This window comes from Anolis carolinensis, chromosome 5 (assembly GCF_035594765.1).
Source record: "Anolis carolinensis isolate JA03-04 chromosome 5, rAnoCar3.1.pri, whole genome shotgun sequence".
NCBI lineage: Eukaryota > Metazoa > Chordata > Lepidosauria > Squamata > Dactyloidae > Anolis > Anolis carolinensis.
This window is the reverse complement of record NC_085845.1, coordinates 152306915-152326944: the sequence shown is the minus strand read 5'-3', so window position 1 is coordinate 152326944 and position 20030 is coordinate 152306915. Positions and strand designations below refer to the sequence as shown.

Sequence of the window (20030 nt, the reverse complement as noted above, 5' to 3'; positions counted from 1 at the left end):
ATATAAAGACTCATTGATTCAGCAAATATACTCTAGTTGGAACTAACAACTTGATTAAATTAAAATTTTAAGTTTAAAAACGCGATAGCAATTAATTTTCACATCATTTTCCAAAAGCCTTAATAGAATAACTTTTAAAATATCAAGCTATTTACAAAGGTACATATTGGGAAGTGTAAGCACGTGGATCCAGAATTTCAAAATATACAGTACCATGCAGCTGTCATTCTTACTGCTAAAACTATTTTGATTAGAAAACACATTCATTATAGTAATGAAAAGTTGAGATATTCCCCTCCCCCACTTTTAATAATGTCTAGATATTAAAATCCATGTAATCAGTATACAGGATTGTGCAATAAATTTCATTAATTTTAATATAAAATATTGACAATCTCTAGGTATAGCGTTCTTCAGTAACAACCAAATCCTTATTTCCTTATTAGCAAGGTGCATCAAACTGTATTTATAATAGCCAATGAACTGTAGAACTCAGTTTTAGAGTAATAAAATGACAGCTGCAGAACTGCAATTAAGTTTTCCATGTTTGCAGACACAGTATTCAACTGGCATCTAGTATGCTTCATCTAGCCATGTTACACTCAGGAAATTGCCCAGTTTTCATCTAAGGCAATGAATGCAATTTTTAAGGACCAGCAATACACACATCAATTACTTCTTAATGGAAAAATACTGTAAGGGTTATCAGGAGTTAACATCCATTATTATGTTCATTATTTCACCGTGGATAATAGGTTAGTAAATTTAGACTTACTGACTTCCACTGCAGCAATCTATAAAAACTACACCAAGTGATTTCAATATTCTGTAAATTGTGGCAAAATGGTATAATACAAAAATCAAGCTGTAAACATTTGTTCATAATATGAACATGTTTACAGTGTTTCAACAGTACAAAAATGTTGCTAATCAGTGAAGTTTCTATTAAAATTTCTATTAAAAGTCTCAGACGGTTCCAAGAACTTCATGAATATGACTTTGGTAATAGAAGATCTCCTTCCATTACAAAAGTAGTATATTTGCCTTCTAAAAAGCATAATGAAACGTGTTTAAATATTTGTACTGTTATTTTTATATGGCAAATCATTTCAGTGTGAATTTCAAATTTCAGGCTTATTTATGCAAAAACTTCACTAGACAGCAACAAAACCTTAACAACATTTGAGTACTCATACATTTGTTGTTACTGGCCACTGAAATGAAGATGCAAAAATAAACAAGGTTTAGGAACTGCAAGAGACCACATGCTTTGCTCCACTCACCCAGCCATCTCCTTCTCTTATACCACTTCTCTCTAGAATCTACAGCAGGTTGACATCACTTACAATATCAAACCTGAGTGAATGAACCCTTTTGACGTTTCTAAACTTGCTGGAAAACATTTATTAAATCAGCTTGTTCACATAAATTGGGGGATGCCCACTGACTGGCAATGATGTTATGCAATGACAAGCAGACAAGAGGGCAGAGAAGATTTGTGCAAAATGGAGAAAACCTTATTGTTGGAAATGGCATGCAATCTTATTGCCACACAATCCCTAAACACTCGTTAATTTTTACATTTGCAAGATCTCAGATTTGTGTTTTACTTATTCTTTAAACTCAAAGTCTGTAAAGTAAATTGAATTATGTACAGTTCTTGCAGAAGACTAGTACTGACAATATAACATAAAATACAAGAACTTATTTTGTGATTATACATAACACAGTATTCTGAAGTTGTATTTGGGACCCATTAAGTCTTCTGTAATCATTGTGGTTTCCACTTAAATTTAGTTTCAAAGAATATACTCAATTTTTCTAATTTAGTTTTTATACTTTTGACCCTTTCCTTGTTTATCAATCTCTTTTGTGGGGGAAGGAATGTAGCTAACTACCTGTCCAGCAGGGTATATCTACATAAATGTAGACTTTCCAATCAGTTTCTCTATTATGCTAAATTAAAACTTTCCATTTAGTACTGCATATTTCCAAATTAAAATTTGCTATTTGGGCAAAAACATCCAAGTTACATTGCTGAAGCAATTTATACAGATTCGTATTCTTAGTAAGAAGAGGAATTCTTTTTATCTAGGGTTTGCAGATTAGTAGAATTACATACATAATCTCAGTTGAGACAATTAAGTTGTTGCTCAATCAAACTTTCAACAAAAGTATCTCAACAAGGATTTGTTTCACAAGACATTCATTCTCCCAAAACGGCATAATTTAGTTATGTTCAGCTTTTAACTCATAATAACATTAACAGTAAGGCACAACAAAGACTAATAGAACTCAAGAATATGACAATAAAATGAACAAAGCTATTTTTTTAAAAATCAATCAGTTCTCAAACCACAGTAAGCAAAATAGATTCTATCCAATTCATTTGTTCAATAAAATATCCCAGTCATTTGTCTATTTCTCCAAAATTAAGTCATCCAGGAAAAAGCAAAGCAGCCAAAACATGTTGTTGTGAATTTACTAAACAATGTAAGTTATACTCACAACTTATGATTATGAAGAGCAGAATCAATAAGAAAATTGGATTAACATAAAAACAATAACACAAATTGAACAGAAAAAAATACTAACGTGCACAGGATTATTGCTCACTACACTAATTTATGTTTTGACAAACACAGCAAAAGACTTGCCAAAATTCATAGGTGAACATATCCACATGATGTATGCAAGGTTATTTGTCAATTACTAACTCCAAATACCATAAATGAATGTGACAACAGGAAGACATAGCACATATAATCTCCCACATTGAGAATTTCAAATAAACATAAATAATATGCCCTTTATCATTGTTATCTTTAACTACTCAGCAAAAAAAAAAATGAAACACAATAGATCTGATTTTGAATTATGAAAATGAGACAAGTTCAGCTATTGCTACTTTGTCTCTTAACTAACAAATCCTGTTTTCTAACCATTTTTTGTCATAGCAAGCAGTAACACTTAGAGAAGCATGACAAATAGTGTCTGTCTGTCCATCTCTATCAGGGTGGGCATGTGTCTGCAGTCAATGGGCTAATTTTGTTCTGATAGGCTGAACTGTCACTCCCAGCAGCCATCTGAAGTCAATTCTGGTTGCTTTTTGGAGATATTTTTTAGTTCCTCAGAACAGCTTTTAAGATTATAGTGGCATTTCTCAGATAGTATTTTTAGGCAAAAAAGCATGTTATACTAAACTTTTGTGGGTAAAATTCAGTGAAACCAGAGGATCTGAGAGGAGAAAGGGCCACACACGAGCCTCAGTGTTGGCCCATGGACTGCATGCCACCCCTGATCTATATGGAAAAAGGTACTGAGTACACCCACCCAATCCATTTGTGTTATCAAGATTTAATGGTATCATTAAAAGCAAAAATAGGCTTGTTCATCTGATGCGCAGCATGTTCTTACCCTGTTTCATGCTTTAATGTGCATAGAGTTTGTATAAAATCTGAATGCAATTACGTGACTATTATTCTTTGATTTTGAATGTTGGGACTTTCATAGATTGGACCTACATAATACAGCTCATTTTATTACATTCAGTGTTTCAAAATAAAGCAGGTTAAGGAGGTTCCGACACTGCGCGCTCACCCACTACCCACATTGAAGTGCATATGAACAGGGACATTAAAATATTCCTTCCTAGGGATGGCAGCTATATTGCTTCAGACTTGTAATGAAGCCTTTTAGGCACCATAAGTGTTTAAACATTTAAAAGACAAGCATATTAACATTTTTTTTAAAACAGACTTCACATTTAGTATAACCTGACCAAGAATACATTTTACAATGTAAGCGTTTTGCTTATAATGGTTTGAGAACATAGTATAAATAAGTGTTGTGTCAAATGGAACTCAAACTTTACATACATATCAAGTCAATGTTAAGATGTTTCACCCTTCTTTAATTCATTATTCATTTAGTTTTGGCTTTAAAAATTCAAATCACTGTAAATATAGTCAATTCAAGGTGTATCTATCAGACCAGTTAGCTATCTCATTTTCAATCCACATCATATCAACCCCAGAGTGTGAGAAGATCAAAGATTACATATCTACAAATTAAAGTGTATGGATAGGAGAAAGCATGAACATGAAAGCATATAGCTCATCATAAGCAATGATCTACAGTTTTCATGATTGAATTTCATTCCTAAGATTTGGGATCAAATCGTTCTATCGCTACATATTCATGTTGCTGTTTTACTTTTGATCTAGATAATTGTATGTCTCAACACATCTATTTACGATCTGCGAATTGTTTGCACAAAATTTGCTGAAATTTCTAGCAGATCAGTACAAGAAAATAAGTACATGTAAAATGTTCACAATTTTCTTGTATGTTTATATATTGACAATATACAAAAGACATTAACAAAAATACAGAATTTCATGAAAACATTCAAAATAATGAAGTAATAGCCAGAAGTACATTGTCAATGCACATTAAAGAATCAATTAATTATAAGCGTGTGAAAACCATATGAAAACTCACTTTGCAATCAAATAGTGTACTGTTCAATAAACAAATAAAAAATCTAGAAATGTGCATCCAATTTCAGATAAACTACAGATTCAATTCAGTACAGTAAACATAAATGGCAGGGGCTTGGATTCAAAGAATTATGAGCAGAAAGAGGAATTAAATGTGTGCTGTCAGATGACCATTTGCACAAAAGTTAAGAGAACACCATTCCCAATGTACCAGAGGTTGTGTTACAATGAAATAGTAAGGAAAATAAAGTAAGGTTTGCAAACTCTGGGAGACCACAAAAAATGTTTTGGGAAAGTATTTGTTTCAAAGTCTTTCGAAGAGTATGTGAAAAGTATTTCCTCTGGACTTACTTTTAACATACTCTTCCATTAATTCAAAAACTGCTCTTTGTATGAAAGAAGAAATATTTTTGGTTCCAAGTCAATGCATCACTGTTTTGTTTATGATAAAATATTTTAAATACTCAGTAGATTATGGCTGGAATACTGTTGGTTAGTCCCAACTAGAGTAGGCTCATTTATTTGGTGGCTGAAAGTGAATCAACACAAAAGTATATCTCATCGATTCAACAGTTCTACTACAGTTAGGGTTAGCAACAGATCCTTTATACATTCTAGCTCAGTATCACTCACTAATTCAGTGAGAGGAAAATTGTGTCATTCTGCCACCGGAAGGCCATGTGTATATAACCACTGCTTATAAAGGGACACACCAGTATTTAACAGTGTAACAATTCAGTAAACTTTTGACTAACGTAAAAGAATTTGAAAATTTGAATTCTCATTTTAAATTCATCCATCATTTATGTTATATTACTGAATTAATAATATACTAGAATTTTGGATTAATATTCAAATGTAAATTGTCATACAACTAATTGAAACTCAGTCTATAATCTAACCTGTGTGCCATAAAGAAAATTGCTTTTCTATAACCAACACAGAAAATAACATTTGTTTCTTGAACCTCATCCTATATATAAATTCTGTAAACTTGAAATAATACAGGTTGTATAAGTACATACGATTTAAGGCTCTGTCCACAACATACATCCATAAGAGAGACAGTTTTCAACTTTACATAAACCAAAGATCATTTTAAATAACATTGTTGTTAGTGTTGTGATCAGCACACAGCACTTCATTTATATTGTAAATCCTTTCAGCAGACATGTAGTACCTTACAGCATTTTATTAAAGCAAGTATTGCTAATTTTCTTGTGAAACAATGTTTGTCTATACCAGCTATTCTAAACCTAGCCCCATTGTCTTTTCAACTGCATACTTTTGAATTTATTAATTCATTCTAAATATTATGAGAATAAGAGGTATGTAAACTCTTACGCTTAGAAGCTAAGATATAATACTCATACTATTGACATTTATTTCAAACACAATAGTGTCCCAATGATTTCAAATAATTATTAGAATAGGACCCTTGATCATGTACAGGGAAGATTCCTAATTGTTGCTATGAGGCTAAGAGTCTGTAATATGCAGTCCTGAACTGCAACCTCTATCTTTGGTTATGCTAGGATTGTTGAATGTTGCTTTACAACAACAGAGCCACAGACTGTCCACTCCTGCTATTAAGGGAAGTTGTTACTGATTGTAATAAAAAATGAACTACGTCTATGTGATAAGATCAATAATCAACCAGTTCTGCCTAGATTTACAATCAAAAACTGTGTAATTGAAAGTTGTATATGGACATTAATTCCAGCTTCAGTGTTGGTTATGAAATTTTGAGCACACGTTGAAAAGAACTGTTTCCAAATTGTTTGAACTGTTTCAGTCTCAATCTCAATTCATGAATATAAACAGCTTGCCCTATAACTTAGTTTGGTCAAAGGATGCTACTGAAATTCCAAAGTTAAGATCAAAACAATATGAATATGTCAGCAAAGGCTAATTTCTCACCTCTTATTTTAGGCAAGGCCAACAGCATATTTGCCTTTTTCCGTTCAGCAACAAACTTACCACATATCAAGTTTCCTTCAGTTACAAAGATTTCTGTTCATGAAAAATAGGTTTCACTTGCCCGACCCCAGAATACACCATTACCAACTACATTATTTTTATCTTGATGTCAAGCACCTACAGAACTAGAACTTCTATTAAGAGTATTTTACCTCAGATATGTAACTGTAGTGCTGGTATTAAAATACACTTCTGAGATTACCTTATTGCAGTCATTTTGCACATGAACAGATACGCTTGGTGTGAAAAGTGGGTTCTTAATCCACGAATACTACAAAATATATTTGTTAAGATTTAAGATGTTTCAAGATCGGTCTATTTAATGCTACAACATGAATGAGGTGCCCCGTATGGATTGGACTGTAATTCCTATTATCCTTTACCATTATTCATGCTGCCTAACAGTGAAAGAAGTTTATATTAGCTTCTAAGACAGTGGTTCCCAACCTTTGGGCCTCCATGTGTTTTGGACTTCAGCTCCCACAGTTCCTAACAGCTGGTAAGCTGGCGGGGATTTCTGGGAGATGAAGTCCAAAACACCTGGAGGCCCAAAGATTGGGAACCACTGTTCTAAGATGATAAAACTGCAGGTCTCCAGAAGATATTAATATCAATTCCAATCAGAAATTATTTCTTCATAAATATGGAATATGCAACCTAGGTAGTTTTCTCTCTCTAAATTTAGCATTTTTCACTTCTCTGAATTGTCTACTGTGAAATGAAGAAGAAAATCATAGTAATTAACTGGCTCTACTATATGTGAAAAGGAATAGCCCATTCAAAACTTGAAAAGGTAATGTACAATCACAGAAAGTGTGCTTCAATGGTCATTGCTTTCCCCATTTCTGATTAAATAAATCAAGACAACTTGCAAAGTTCACAGTAAGATACCAGGAGAAGGAAATGAGTCTATACTCAAGAACACTATTAATATGCATCATATAAGTATCAAAATGTATGGTAAGAAAACCTTCATTCAAAATCTAGCTAGTTGGTCAACATTAGTTTCTTTTCATCGTAGTGTTTTGTTGGAACCTATGCCTGTAAGACAGGTATTCATACCTTACAGAACCAAACAATTCGTAGTAAGGATTTAAGTATTGTAATGAAACAATCTGGGTTCAGAAAACATACTAACTACAAAAAATAAAAATGATACATAACCATTCTTCAAAAAGGGCTAAGTTATCTATACTGAACAGAAGGAGCAACAACAAAGAAAAATGAAAAGATTAAACAAAGATTAAACATTTCCATAAATGCCCATGGAAATGACAATTAACAAATACAATGGAATGATACTGGCCTCCTAAAAGCAGCTAAGAACAAAACGGTCCAATTTAGAAACTGAACAGGAGCCAGTGCTATATAGTGATCTGAAAGGTTATTATGTGCACCTTGGAGTGCCTTTGTAAGAGGCTCCAAGTCCCTTCAGGAAGATGGTGGCGGGATATAAATAAAGATGATGATGATGATGATGATAATTATTATTATTATTATTATTATTATTATAAGGTGGATTAGGTCTGTGATAGATCAGTATTTGAATCCCTGCTCAGTCATGTAAACTGTCATGGGCAAGTCACAAGGAAAAGGCCATGGCAAATCTCTTTAGAATAAATCTTACCAAGAAACCCCTACAATAGGGTTTGCTTAAGATGGAGTTAACTTGAAAGTACATAGCAAAGAAACTGAGCAAGGGGTCCAAGAACCAATACATAAAAGCTCTTGTAAATATTCAAATTATCATGGAAAGAAGGTCTGAGATACAACTAGCTGTGAAATGGAGTTCCATATCACTTCCTTGCATCTCTTTTTAAATCAAGAGCAGCCTCAGTTTACCAGAATGCTGGCATATATTTTCCAAGTGAGTGGGGACAATTTTGAGTGAGAAAACAGCAAGAAACTTTTTGTTTTGTCATGGGAAAAAACACTTGCCCCCCTCCCACCCCAAACTGTTTAATTATAGGAACATTTTGCAATGTTAGCCATTTGACACTATACACTGAGGAAACGAACTGGGCATTTCTTTTTATTTTAAAAAAGGGTGTTTTGAAATTCTGAAATAGGAAGCATTGTTTCCAATAGCCACAGGAACACCCACTGATCTTGGCCAAGACCAACATGATTATAACTTACCCATACTGTGTTCAGACACACTTCAAAACAGAGAAGTCAGTCCCTGAACCTGAGAGACATAGGAATTTAAGAACTGAAAATGTGTATGATTTATTTAATTTGAATTACTCTGGCAAGAGCTGTTTAAAAACCCACAGTCAGATACCAGAATTTAACCTCAGTAGTTTGAACAAGACATGAATTCAAGTTTCAGTTATACTGATGGCAAGATACTTTTGGCCTGACTGCAAGAACACAGGACAGGGCACTTGGCTCCTCTGTCAATGTGAAGTCATAACTTGTACTATGCAAACAGCAGTAGTTGATCTCAATAACTGCTGTTATTTAAGAACCTATGAGTTACAGATTAGCATGCTACTATCATTCAAAGATATGAGAATTTTAGGCCAGGAGAATTTTCTCCCAGCCACATGTTCCCCAAATTTCATGCATTTTTCCTTTTGGTCAAGTGTTTATGGGCTGGGCTTTGGCAACAGGCCTATGGAAACCCTTAAGTTCTTTTATTAGCTATAACCACTAATCACTGGCTGTACTGCTATATTTACAGTAGAACTGGTTATCTTAAAGAGCACATTGAACAAAGAACGTTAATGAAATTCACAAAAATTGAGAGAGAAAAGGGTGGAAAAATAACAAGTCATGTATTAGTGCTTACCTCACTGTACCTCACTATGGACAGTACGCTCAGCATAGAATTCTGATATACATTTTAAAAGCAAAAATTTAGACTCTAAAAATATTTGAACACAGTTAGAAATCTTTATCTGAGAAAGAATATGCCCACCTCTTAACGATGTCGATATTCCCGTTCTCTGTCACGCTCTCTGTCACGGTCTCTATCGCGGTCACGATGTCTCTCGCGTTCCCGGCTTCGTTCCCGATAATAATCATCATGCCGATCTCTGCTACGAGATTTGTGGCGCCGGCTTTTCTCTCTTGATCTGCTGTGGTCTCTTTCTCTTGATCGCTCACGTCTTCTAAAAAAATCATTTCATTAATTTCCTGAAATGACACATATTTTGTAAAAACAAATCCAAAGCACTGGTTTTGTTATGGTCCTCAGATACAGAGGAAGAGTTTGGAACCTCTTTCAGCCCAAGAGCGGAATAAAAAGTTTATGGGAGCCTGCATTCAAGTGGTGAGAAGGACCAAAAATAAAAAAATGAAGCCAAAACTATCAGCATATTTTTCACTTAACACTTTCTATCACAAGTAATAAAAGGTTCAAATAGGCAATTTTAGAACTGTACACAACCACCAAACAATGCTTTTATTGGGTGTGTTTATCTTCCTAACCAGAGAATTCAATTCAGCTGCAGGACAAGAGATTCCATACCGTTTATATTGTAAATACTCTTTCGGTACAATGAGGTGGATATCAATAGTCTGGACATCATATCCAGACCCTGCACCTAATTTGAGGTCTTAGTGATATTGTCCTATTGCCATATTAAGTCTTCTTCCATCTTGTCATTCCAGGAAAGGAACCCTGCAATCCCACAGGGCCCTATGGTGCCAAAGTTCTAGTGCCCTCTTTAACCAAAAACGAACAGGAACTGCAGGGGGCATTTCATCTGTAGTGGATGGTGGCTCGCTCAATGGTGGTCAGCATGCTATGGGAGTACAGCCACTGATGGTCCTGGGAGGCAGGATCCAGAGCAGCATTCCCACTTAGGGAATGATTACTGCAAGAAGTGGATAAAATACACTGATTTCCTAAGAGTTGAACTGAAGTTCCCAAAAACTTCCTTGGGAATTCTACCATACATTGTCATTTGAATCCCATTATTAAAATTCATTGTAACAACTGAAATTTAATAATAGATAATACTGAGATATTGAAACTCTATTGAATACTACTTACATTTATGTGATTACAAACTAACTTTCTCAATGAAAAAATTAAGTCTTTCAATGTTAGACAGATACTTCATGAGACATTCCAATTTTGAGTTATATTTCCCTACCCCATTTAGGAATTTTATCCAAAATGCCTATCGCTACACAAAAGGTTTACCTTGACCCAGAACCATAAGACTTGGACTCGATTCCATGCAGGCAGTCTTGCAGAGAGCTAATAAGTACTTTACAGCGATCATCAGCAGACACTTTGGACTGTTTAATCAATGAAATTGCAGTCACCAAGGTTTCTATAGCACTTCCATACTCCGCTAGAAAGTGAAAAACAAGTAGAACAGAAAGATACTTTCTTTACATCAAATCATTTTCTGTAACATGAATCGCAACACCCTAAAACTTAGATCCAATAAACAGCAAATGGGGTGAACACACCCATGCTTCTTCAGTACTGCTACATGCAAGGCAGCAGCTAACATAACTGGATGTTTCTCGATACAGTCTATTCACATTAAAAAAAACCTCTCAGTGTCAGGAAAATGAGTTCCTGATTAGCGTTCTTCCTGAGGTACCAATACTCCCTCATGCCTGCAATTTGAAATAATATAATTTATCTGCTTCTCAAAGGAATTAGACATATGTTGCTTTTGTTTTACGATTAACTTTATTTATATCCCACTCTCCTCTCAAACCTGGTGCTCTATAAACCGCCTTTCCATTTCCAAAGGAAACAGCAACACAGACTTTTTAAAAAGCACAAATTAATGCTTTCTAAAGGACCAAGGTTTAGACTGTGATCAAACAGTGGCCAATTATAGGCCAAATTAACATCAAGTAATAGGAAGTCACAATGAAAAAGAGTTTTAACATGACCTTAACCTTAAGAGGATGGAGGAGAGACAATATATACTGACCAGCACTCGCATCTGATACTGCTCTTGAAATGGCACTGCTAGATATAGCCCTATTTCTATTCATGATTTCTTCAAATTCTGCTTCACTTAGAGGTGTCCTTGCAGCATCAATTTCTCTGTAAGCACACAAGTTCAAAACTTTTAAATCTAGTTAGCTAACAAAGTACAATTATAATATGCAACCTTAAGCAAAACAACATGTAAGAGAAAGCTTTTTTAACCAAAATGTTTACAGTGCAAAACCCTACAAGCTAGAAAGAAGTACACTATCACAGAAAATGCTACTCTGTAACAAGTGCTGAAACTTCAGCCAGATGATCTACTTATATGGTGCTTTCCATCTTCAGAAAGCTTTAATGGGTGTTTATAAATTTTCTGCAAAGCAACTGAGATAGAGAGAAATGTGACCCCCGAAATCAGTTTTAACAAAAACTTGTGTCCTTAACAATAATTTAAATTTTATTCTAATACACATAATAAATAAATGTCGCCAAGCATTAGAAACACTCCATATTCTATAAGACAATCATGCCTTTAATACAAACAGTGTGGTGTGATGTCTGCACACTTGACTAGCCGCTTAAATTTTTTTATTCTGCAAGTGCCTCCTTGAACTTTGCGACATCTACAGTTCTATGCATTAAAACAAAAATCCTGAAGTTTCACAGGTCTGTACTTGAAGAGGTGCTACCCAGCTTCCTCTTCCTTCTCTTTGTTTGTGGTATGGACTAACCTAAAGTATACAATTTGATTGAGGCACCTGGAGAAGACATCATGCTTCAGAATTTGATATTAGACTATGTGTATTTTGTATTTCTTCTAGCACTGTAAAATTATGTAGGTTTACTTGCTTTTGAAACATGTTTCTTGTGTTAGTGTTTCTGGTAGAAAGAAAATGCAGAATAAGCAATGCTATCCTCTTAAGAGCAAGAAGTGGATCAAGATCCTATAGCTGATTTAGCATAAGAGGAAATGTCTAAAAATTCATACCTCCCTGCGTTTTGAGTATTATTTTTCGTTTGTCTCCAATACAATGGCATATGTAATTGTTCTCTTATGGACATGTTATTTCCAGTGAAACGCCTATGGTATATAATTGACAATTTAAATATAGTTATGGATTGTAGTTGAGATCATCATGAAAATACTGGACATTCTGTGCAGAGGTCTACTTCTGCTTTCACCACCCTCAACCCTCCCTCATCTAAAAGAGTACTACCTTGATAGACAAAAACAACAATTTTATTCTTATTATTACTGATCCTCTGCATATTTTTTCAAGAAATTAAACCCAATGTTCAAAATTACTAAAATGCTGCTTCACAGCATTTATAGTTTATAATTTTAGACAGTAATTTCAACAACTGCAATCAATACATCTGAGTAAAACTTATAGGATATCATTCAACAGATCATCATGCAAGCAAATCAATCTTATATGTACACACAGACACGTATTTATATATCAAGATACAAATTACAAAGATATTATGTAAAAGACACAGAAGACAGAAACAGCATCAAGAAAGAGAATGCCTAAACAAAATTACTGTAAATTAGTGACAATATGGAACAGTAGATTACCATTGCCTAATAGAAATTTAATTAGCAATTGTTAGATTAAGATATATACAGTGGGCTTTCCTAAAAAAACTAATTAAAAGTTTGTACAGTTTAGATTACTAAGCACATTGTGGGTACTATCAAGGAATTACATTGCAACTTTTTGCAGGTCAAAATATCTTTCAGAGGCAGAACATATACAAAAAGCAAGTGCAAAGTACCGTATCTTCAAGAAAGATGTTCACAAGATGCAGATCAACTATTAAAGCAAAACCAAACAAATGATAGCTGAAGAGAAAAGAAGACCTAAACACTCCTACAAGTTCTCAAAATGTGAAGTAGCACTTCCTTTGGGAAAGGGAATTCCTAGTTCCAAAAAGGGTTAAAGACTTCAGACAAGTGAACACTTCCTCCTCTTAATTAAGAAATTAGAAAATTGCAGTACCTCATAGCAAAATACTGGTCTGTTTCATATTGGATTTGTGGGCATGATTCGGTATGAGATGCTGTTCTGTTTGAAATATGTTTTCCTATTGTGAGGTTTTAGGATTAACAATCACATATATTGCTAGTTTTGCTCTCTAATGCCTCTGTTGGTGTAGCTTCTTCCTCCCTAAGAGGAAGTTAATTTTAATTCTTAATTTAAATGTTTTTAATTGTATGTTGTTTCTAAAGCATTGAATAGTTGTCTATATGTGAAGCCGCCTTGAGTCCCCTTTGGGGTTGAGAAAGGCAGGGTATAAATCGGGTAAATAAATAAATATGTCTGAATTGGTAATTATAGAACAGATAGTTTGGGTGGTCCAGGAAGAACACATTCATAAGAAAAGAACAGGTCAAGAAGGTTTGAGAACACTGATGTAACAGCTAATCCCACTGACGAACACCTCTAGTAGGCACTTTATTTCCTTAAGACCAAAGAGTTCTTAAAGAAGAACAAAGATGCTGTCAGTGGAAAAAGGCACTCACCTGCCTGGTGGCCCATAATCACCTCTGTCATATGGCGGGGGTCGGCCATACGGGTCTGATGGTGGTGGACCACGACTGTCTGATGTAGGTATGCCACTGCTGGCTGGTGGGGGGAAGAAAGCTGGATTCACGTGTGGGGCTGGCGGGGGAGCACCTGGTGGCGGCCCAGGTAAGTGTGGAGGAGGAGCCAGTGTGAGAGGTGGCCCTAGGGGGCCAGGTGGACGAGGGGGGAATGGGCCAGGAGGTGGAGGAGGGCCCTGCTGGGGGGGTGGGGGGCCTGGTGGAGGACCATAGCCTGGAACTGGAGGTGGAGGCCCAGGGGGAAGTGGGCCCAGTGGAGGTTGACCAAAGGGCTGTCCTGGAAATAGAACTGGAGGAGGGGGGCGGTCACCACGATTAGGAGGACCAGTTAATGGAGGAGGTAGCACCTGGCCAGGTGGAGGAGGACCTGGAGGACCTGGTGGGCCAGGAGGACCTAGTGGTGGACGTGGAGGAGTCTGTCCAGCTAAACGGGGGAAAATGGAGAAAATTAGTAGTAAGTATCCTTCTGGCATGACTTGCAAAATGGCTAATAATAAGCACTGAGACTCTTTTGTGTGTTTCTCTACATGTGAAGTACAAATGTATACATTACATTTAAACAGTCATACACATAGAAATACACAAGTCTGATCATTTTAATCATGAAATGGCATGAAGTACGATGTATACAGCAAGAGGCAACACTACATCTGCAAAAAGAAAACATAATATAACTGCATACTCCTTTCTCAAAATAGTTCCTGCTTTGAGAATGGGAAAATAATGAAAATAATCATAGAAATATATATATATATATATATATATACACACACACACACACACACATACATACATACATACATACACACACATAAGAGAATGCCAAGGAAACTACCCAAACTTATTTTAAAGCACAAAGCATAAGGTCCTTAAACAGGACTCTTGTGATAGCACAGGATGCCTCAAAAGGAGTTTACTTACATGCTAATTTGCCCATGATCTTTAAGAGAAAAACTAACAGAACATATGCTCAAAATACACAGGAACAAGACCACAAGAAATTTACGCACAGGGTTCCTCTTTTAGCAACAAATATAAATTGGAAAAACAATTTCCTTTTTTCCCATTATTACAGGGTATGTTTCCATTAAGTTTCTTTATCAGTGAAAAATGCATCAGCATTTCAGAATGAAATACAGGCAGTCCCTGAGTTACAAATATCCAACTTACAAACAACTCATAGTTAGGAACAAGGACGAGAGAACAGAAAGTGACAGAAATCCACCCCTATAAAGGGAAATCATTCTTGAAAGAGTTATCATGGGGAAAGGTGTCTGAACTGAAGCTTTATAACCAATCCTTGTTTCCAAAACATGCCAAAATTTTCAAAATCTAATTATCACAGGGACATAATATGAGATGAATACTTCTGAACATATTTTTGTCTGGAATTACACCTGTTCCAACTTACATACAAATTCAACTTAAGAACAAACCTACAGAACCTATCTTGTTCATAACTTGGGGACTGCCTGTAATACAACATTCCAGGAACAAAGCAACAAATAGCAAAGTCGACGAAAATTCCTCCTAAATTTTCCACTCGACTGACTATTCCTGATAACTTTTTGTTGATTTCCCCATCCACCATTAATAACCAATGCTTAAAAATCTATAGATTAAACAAACATATTTCATTTTGTTTGAAGTTACCAACCATGCGATTGCAAGAACTCACTGAGTTTCTGCATGATAAACTCCCACATAAATCACAGTTCCGTCCATATCATAAAATTTTGAAAATAAACATTTTATTCAAAATCATAAACATGCATAATTACATAAGCTGCCCTGATATTTCCTAACCAATCTAGATTTCCCCGACACTCCAGACAGAGGTAACCCTCAATGCTCAAACTGCATGTTAAATATGTTACCTGGAAAAGGTGGTGGGGGTCCTCCTGGTCCAGCTGGCCCAGGAAATCTGTCTCCTCCAGGAAGGGTGCCTGGAAAACGGCCCCTCCCTCGGTTACTTGGTGGAAATGTTGCCCGTGAACTGCCTCCTGGAGGACCAGCTTTTCCTTCTCCAGACATCTGGCCAGACTGTGTGGCTGCAACAGTGAGATAAGAAGATGAAATTAGCAAGGGCTTCCAAGTCTGTGAATTTTTGAAAGAAATGTCTTTTGGATTGTTATTTTTCTTTATTTGTTGCATTTTAATGTATACAATTATTTTTTAATATTTTTGCTATCTGCTTTGAATATCTCCCATTCAGAAAAACATACAAGATACAAGTTTTACTCAAGTATTTTAAAATTCAAAAATGCAATTTGTCAGTTAATATGAAGCTTGCATTTTAGTGTTTTATATTATGGATTTTGGTTAAGAGCTAAAGAGCTGCTATAACCACGAACAAAGACGAATATGCACTCAAGACAATTTTTATCAGTTTCAGAAGCAGATTCCTATGCAATATTCAACAGTGTTTCTGAAGACTACTACAGACAGATGGAGTTGCAAACCCCTTTCACTCCTTGTCCAAATAGATGTATAAATCTTTGCATCCTGGCCTTTATTATTCTTTCAGTCAGATCTACACTTCCAGAGGCATAGATTAAATAGAGCTTGCAATGACATCTGCCACCTTTGAATTATACAGAGCAAACACTAAAATACACAAGCTCCTTCAATCCTGTATGTATAATACCAAAAGAAATGTTAAATAATCAGTATTATATGCTAACATGACTTTGTGTAGTGTATCTTCAAATTCCTAGGAACTCTCCACTAGAAGGCTTTTAAAAAAGCAACACAATGTATTCTGCCTTATCAGGAACACAGTAATTATATTCTACAAAATAGCAACAGTACAGTCTCAGAATAAAAATACATTTTTCATTCTATATCCTGTTATATAGCTGGTTCTATTTTCATCACACAAATAAGAAAAAATCAACTTATATTATTAACAGGTTTTATTAATAGCGCAATCCATACTTACCATTGCAATATGAAAGTCCAATAGCCTAAAGCATCTGCAAAACTCAATTCTGAAAGTCGTGAAAAGTTGTGAAAACCAGGGTACCTCACCACTTCCAGCTCCATCTTTCTTTACTATAGGGAGCTTAGATGTGAGGGAGAAGTACAGCCCAGAATACAAAAGCATTCTTGTTTTTGCACAAATGGACAAACATACTGGAAGACAAAAATGCCCTTCAGGGCTGCCCAAAGGGACTATCCAAGAGTTCTAAGCAGATCAGTATTAAGCAGCAAAACAAAATTTCCAATTGTTTCCCATGAAAACCATCATGCAGAACTTAAATTAGTTCATCAATCAGGCTAATTGTTTAATTCAGAATTGTGTGAACTGGCTAAATAGCATAGAAGAAAATACTTTAAAACAGGAGAGATTTACACTCCAAAATACACAGATTTCTCAAAATAGCTTTCCAAATGAATACAAAATATTAATCAGCTTCATTCATATTTATATCACTAAAAAGCTAAATAGGAGTACAAAACATGAAAGGAAAAAGCTGCTCTTTTCTCTCCACAATACTCCATTTCCAATACCATTACAAATAGTCTGAACAAAATACATTATTCAAATAAATCAAATTTTAGTCAGCAGTTACTAAAAATATAGCAGCATTTCAAATGGGCTTGCATCTTTTGACAAATTGAAACTTTTCTTTCTGGTTGGCAAGAATTCGTTTCACTGTAGTTAGTCAAAAAAGACACTTACTTTTTCTTGACTGCAATTCAAATTGACTCAGAAATTGCTTGTTACATGGAGTTACAACTGGATTTTGACCATGTAATTCTCTTTTAGGTAAGAGATCCATCAGTTTTTTTGAAGATGCTTCAGATCCTACACCTACAAGAGCAAATCTGAAAAAGAAACAGAAGAAAATCTATTCTGGTGGATGACAAAATGTGCAATTCAAACAGATCCACAAAGAATGGATGAAAGAACTAGAGAAGATATGAATTTTATTTTACTAATTATCTTTTGAGGGGAAAACAAACATACCACATATATTGGTAACTAATAAGACATCCACTGATAAGACACTAACTGTCTAATACACAATGGAACAGACTTGATCATCCACACTCCAGAGCATTTCACCATATCCTTCTAAGATCTTCTGCCACCTCTTGTCTCCTATGCCCAGAGCTACCATTCTCACATATCTAGCCCCCTCAAAACCAATTTCTTGAGTTTGTCTTCTATACACTCATATAGCTTTTACTGTATGTACTTCATTGCATAATCCAGGTTAAATTCCCTCTGTTTTCTTTACATCTTGTTCAGCTCTAAGTCCTATTCTTTTGACGGAGAAATTAGAACCACAATCTTTCCACTAGATCTCTGTCCTTCTTGGCTCCTTAGAAATGATTCTGGAGTGGTTGGCCAAATAGTGAAAGGAAGAGTCAATTCCTTACTTGAAAAAGCCTTCCATAAGACTGCTTTTAATGAGCAACTTACTAGCCAGTGTCTAATATTCCATGAGTTCCATTCCTTGCTGCAGGGACAAGCCCAGAAGGTTGCAATCATAGATTCCTATTTGATTCTTTGGATAATAGTATGCCCATTCAATCCCTCAACATTTAAACAAAACTGCTGCTGGTGCCTAGTCCCAGAAGTACGCTGATGACAGTCAATACTATTTCTCCAAGGAAACTCTTTCCTTCTGTTCTAAACAGTGGTCAAGAGTATTTTGCACCTATTCCTGGAGATCCGTGATCTGGCTACTGTGGCACATTCCTTAGTTTTGTTCTATTTGCATTACTTTAACAAACTCTACACAAGCCTACATATGAAGAGTGTTTGGTTACTTCAATTAGTACAAACAGCTGCTGTGAGACTGTTTACTGGGGCTGGTTATTGGGAGTATACAATATTCTTGCTTCAATCATTCCACTACTTGCCAATCTATTTCTAGGTACAATTCAAAGTGCAGGTCATGATCTACAAAGTCCAGACTATCTAACAGACCTTACTTCCCTCATATCAGTCTATCCAGAACCTAAGTTCCCTAAAGAATGCACTTATTTCATTCCCAGATACAGGAAGTGGATATCTGATAAGGACTTTTCAAAAGGTACCCCGGGCTCTGAAAACGTTCCATGAGCTATAGTTCCTTCCATTGTCAGGATAAGTCATTGTTCAAATGGCACTATTTTAGCTGCTTTTTGTCATTTTTAAGTTTTAAATGTAATATTCCTCATAGTTTAATTCTATTTTAATGTTGACCTTTTGTATATTTTTTATCTAGAATGTAATAATTTTAATTAGTAAACTGCCTTGAATCCCAATCTGGCAGAATTTAAATGAAGTTTTCAATTAAAATTATGCCTGTGTTTCAAACATCCTATCACACTATTGGTACTAAAACAGAAGTGGGAAAAATTATGCAGTTAATCAAGTTCTTACCCTTTGGACTGGCCATTAGCACGGTTTTCAAAAAATTTTATCTCCAAAATATCATTTACCCCAAGGGAATGAACTGCTTCAGTTAAATCTTCATCTGTGGTCCACTGAAACATATTCATAATTAATATGCTATTGTTACCATAATAGGAAGAAATCATCAAATATTTCCACTAAGTCATGTGTAAGAGTAATCAATGAAATGCACAAATTGACACATATGGCACCTATGTTTTCTATATGAAATAGGAAAATTGGTTCACGTTTTGCTTTCTGAAAGATATGGCAAATGTCATACTTTATTCAAAATTAATGTCTAAAAATTTCAATAACATCTTGAAACACTATGTTTTATTCCCACTATAGAAACTAATTACAGTAGTCTCCCTTACCCAACATAAACGGGCCAGCAGAACATTGGATAAGCAAATATGTTGGATAATAAGGAAGGATTAGGGAAAAGCCTATTAAACAACAAATTAGGTTATGATTTTACAAATTAAGCACCAAAACATCGTGTTATACAACAAATTTGACAGAAAAAGTAGTTCAATATGCGGTAATGCTATGTAGTAATTACTGTATTTACGAATTTAGCACCAAAATATCACGATGTATTGAAAACATTGATGACAAAAATGCATTGGA

At 35.2% G+C, this 20030-nt stretch overlaps 1 protein-coding gene across 8 annotated transcripts in view; it reads right to left on the bottom strand.

Moving 5' to 3' along the window:
* The window catches only part of cpsf6 (cleavage and polyadenylation specific factor 6), a 60352-nt gene that overhangs the window by 1750 nt on the left and 38572 nt on the right, over positions 1–20030 (bottom strand). For 3 of the 8 annotated variants that reach the window (XM_062982594.1, XM_062982600.1, XM_062982599.1), the window contains exons 3-10: positions 19386–19489; positions 17691–17836; positions 15883–16056; positions 13925–14429; positions 12383–12475; positions 11393–11508; positions 10639–10792; positions 9406–9598 (exon numbers count right to left, since the gene is read on the bottom strand). In XM_062982594.1, the coding sequence (XP_062838664.1) occupies positions 9409–9598; positions 10639–10792; positions 11393–11508; positions 12383–12475; positions 13925–14429; positions 15883–16056; positions 17691–17836; positions 19386–19489 (1482 nt within the window). In that variant the 3' untranslated portion in view covers positions 9406–9408. The remainder of the gene's footprint in view (positions 1–9405; positions 9599–10638; positions 10793–11392; positions 11509–12382; positions 12476–13924; positions 14430–15882; positions 16057–17690; positions 17837–19385; positions 19490–20030) is intronic. The other 5 variants (XM_062982597.1, XM_062982601.1, XM_062982598.1 and 2 more) reach the window with 3 other exon arrangements.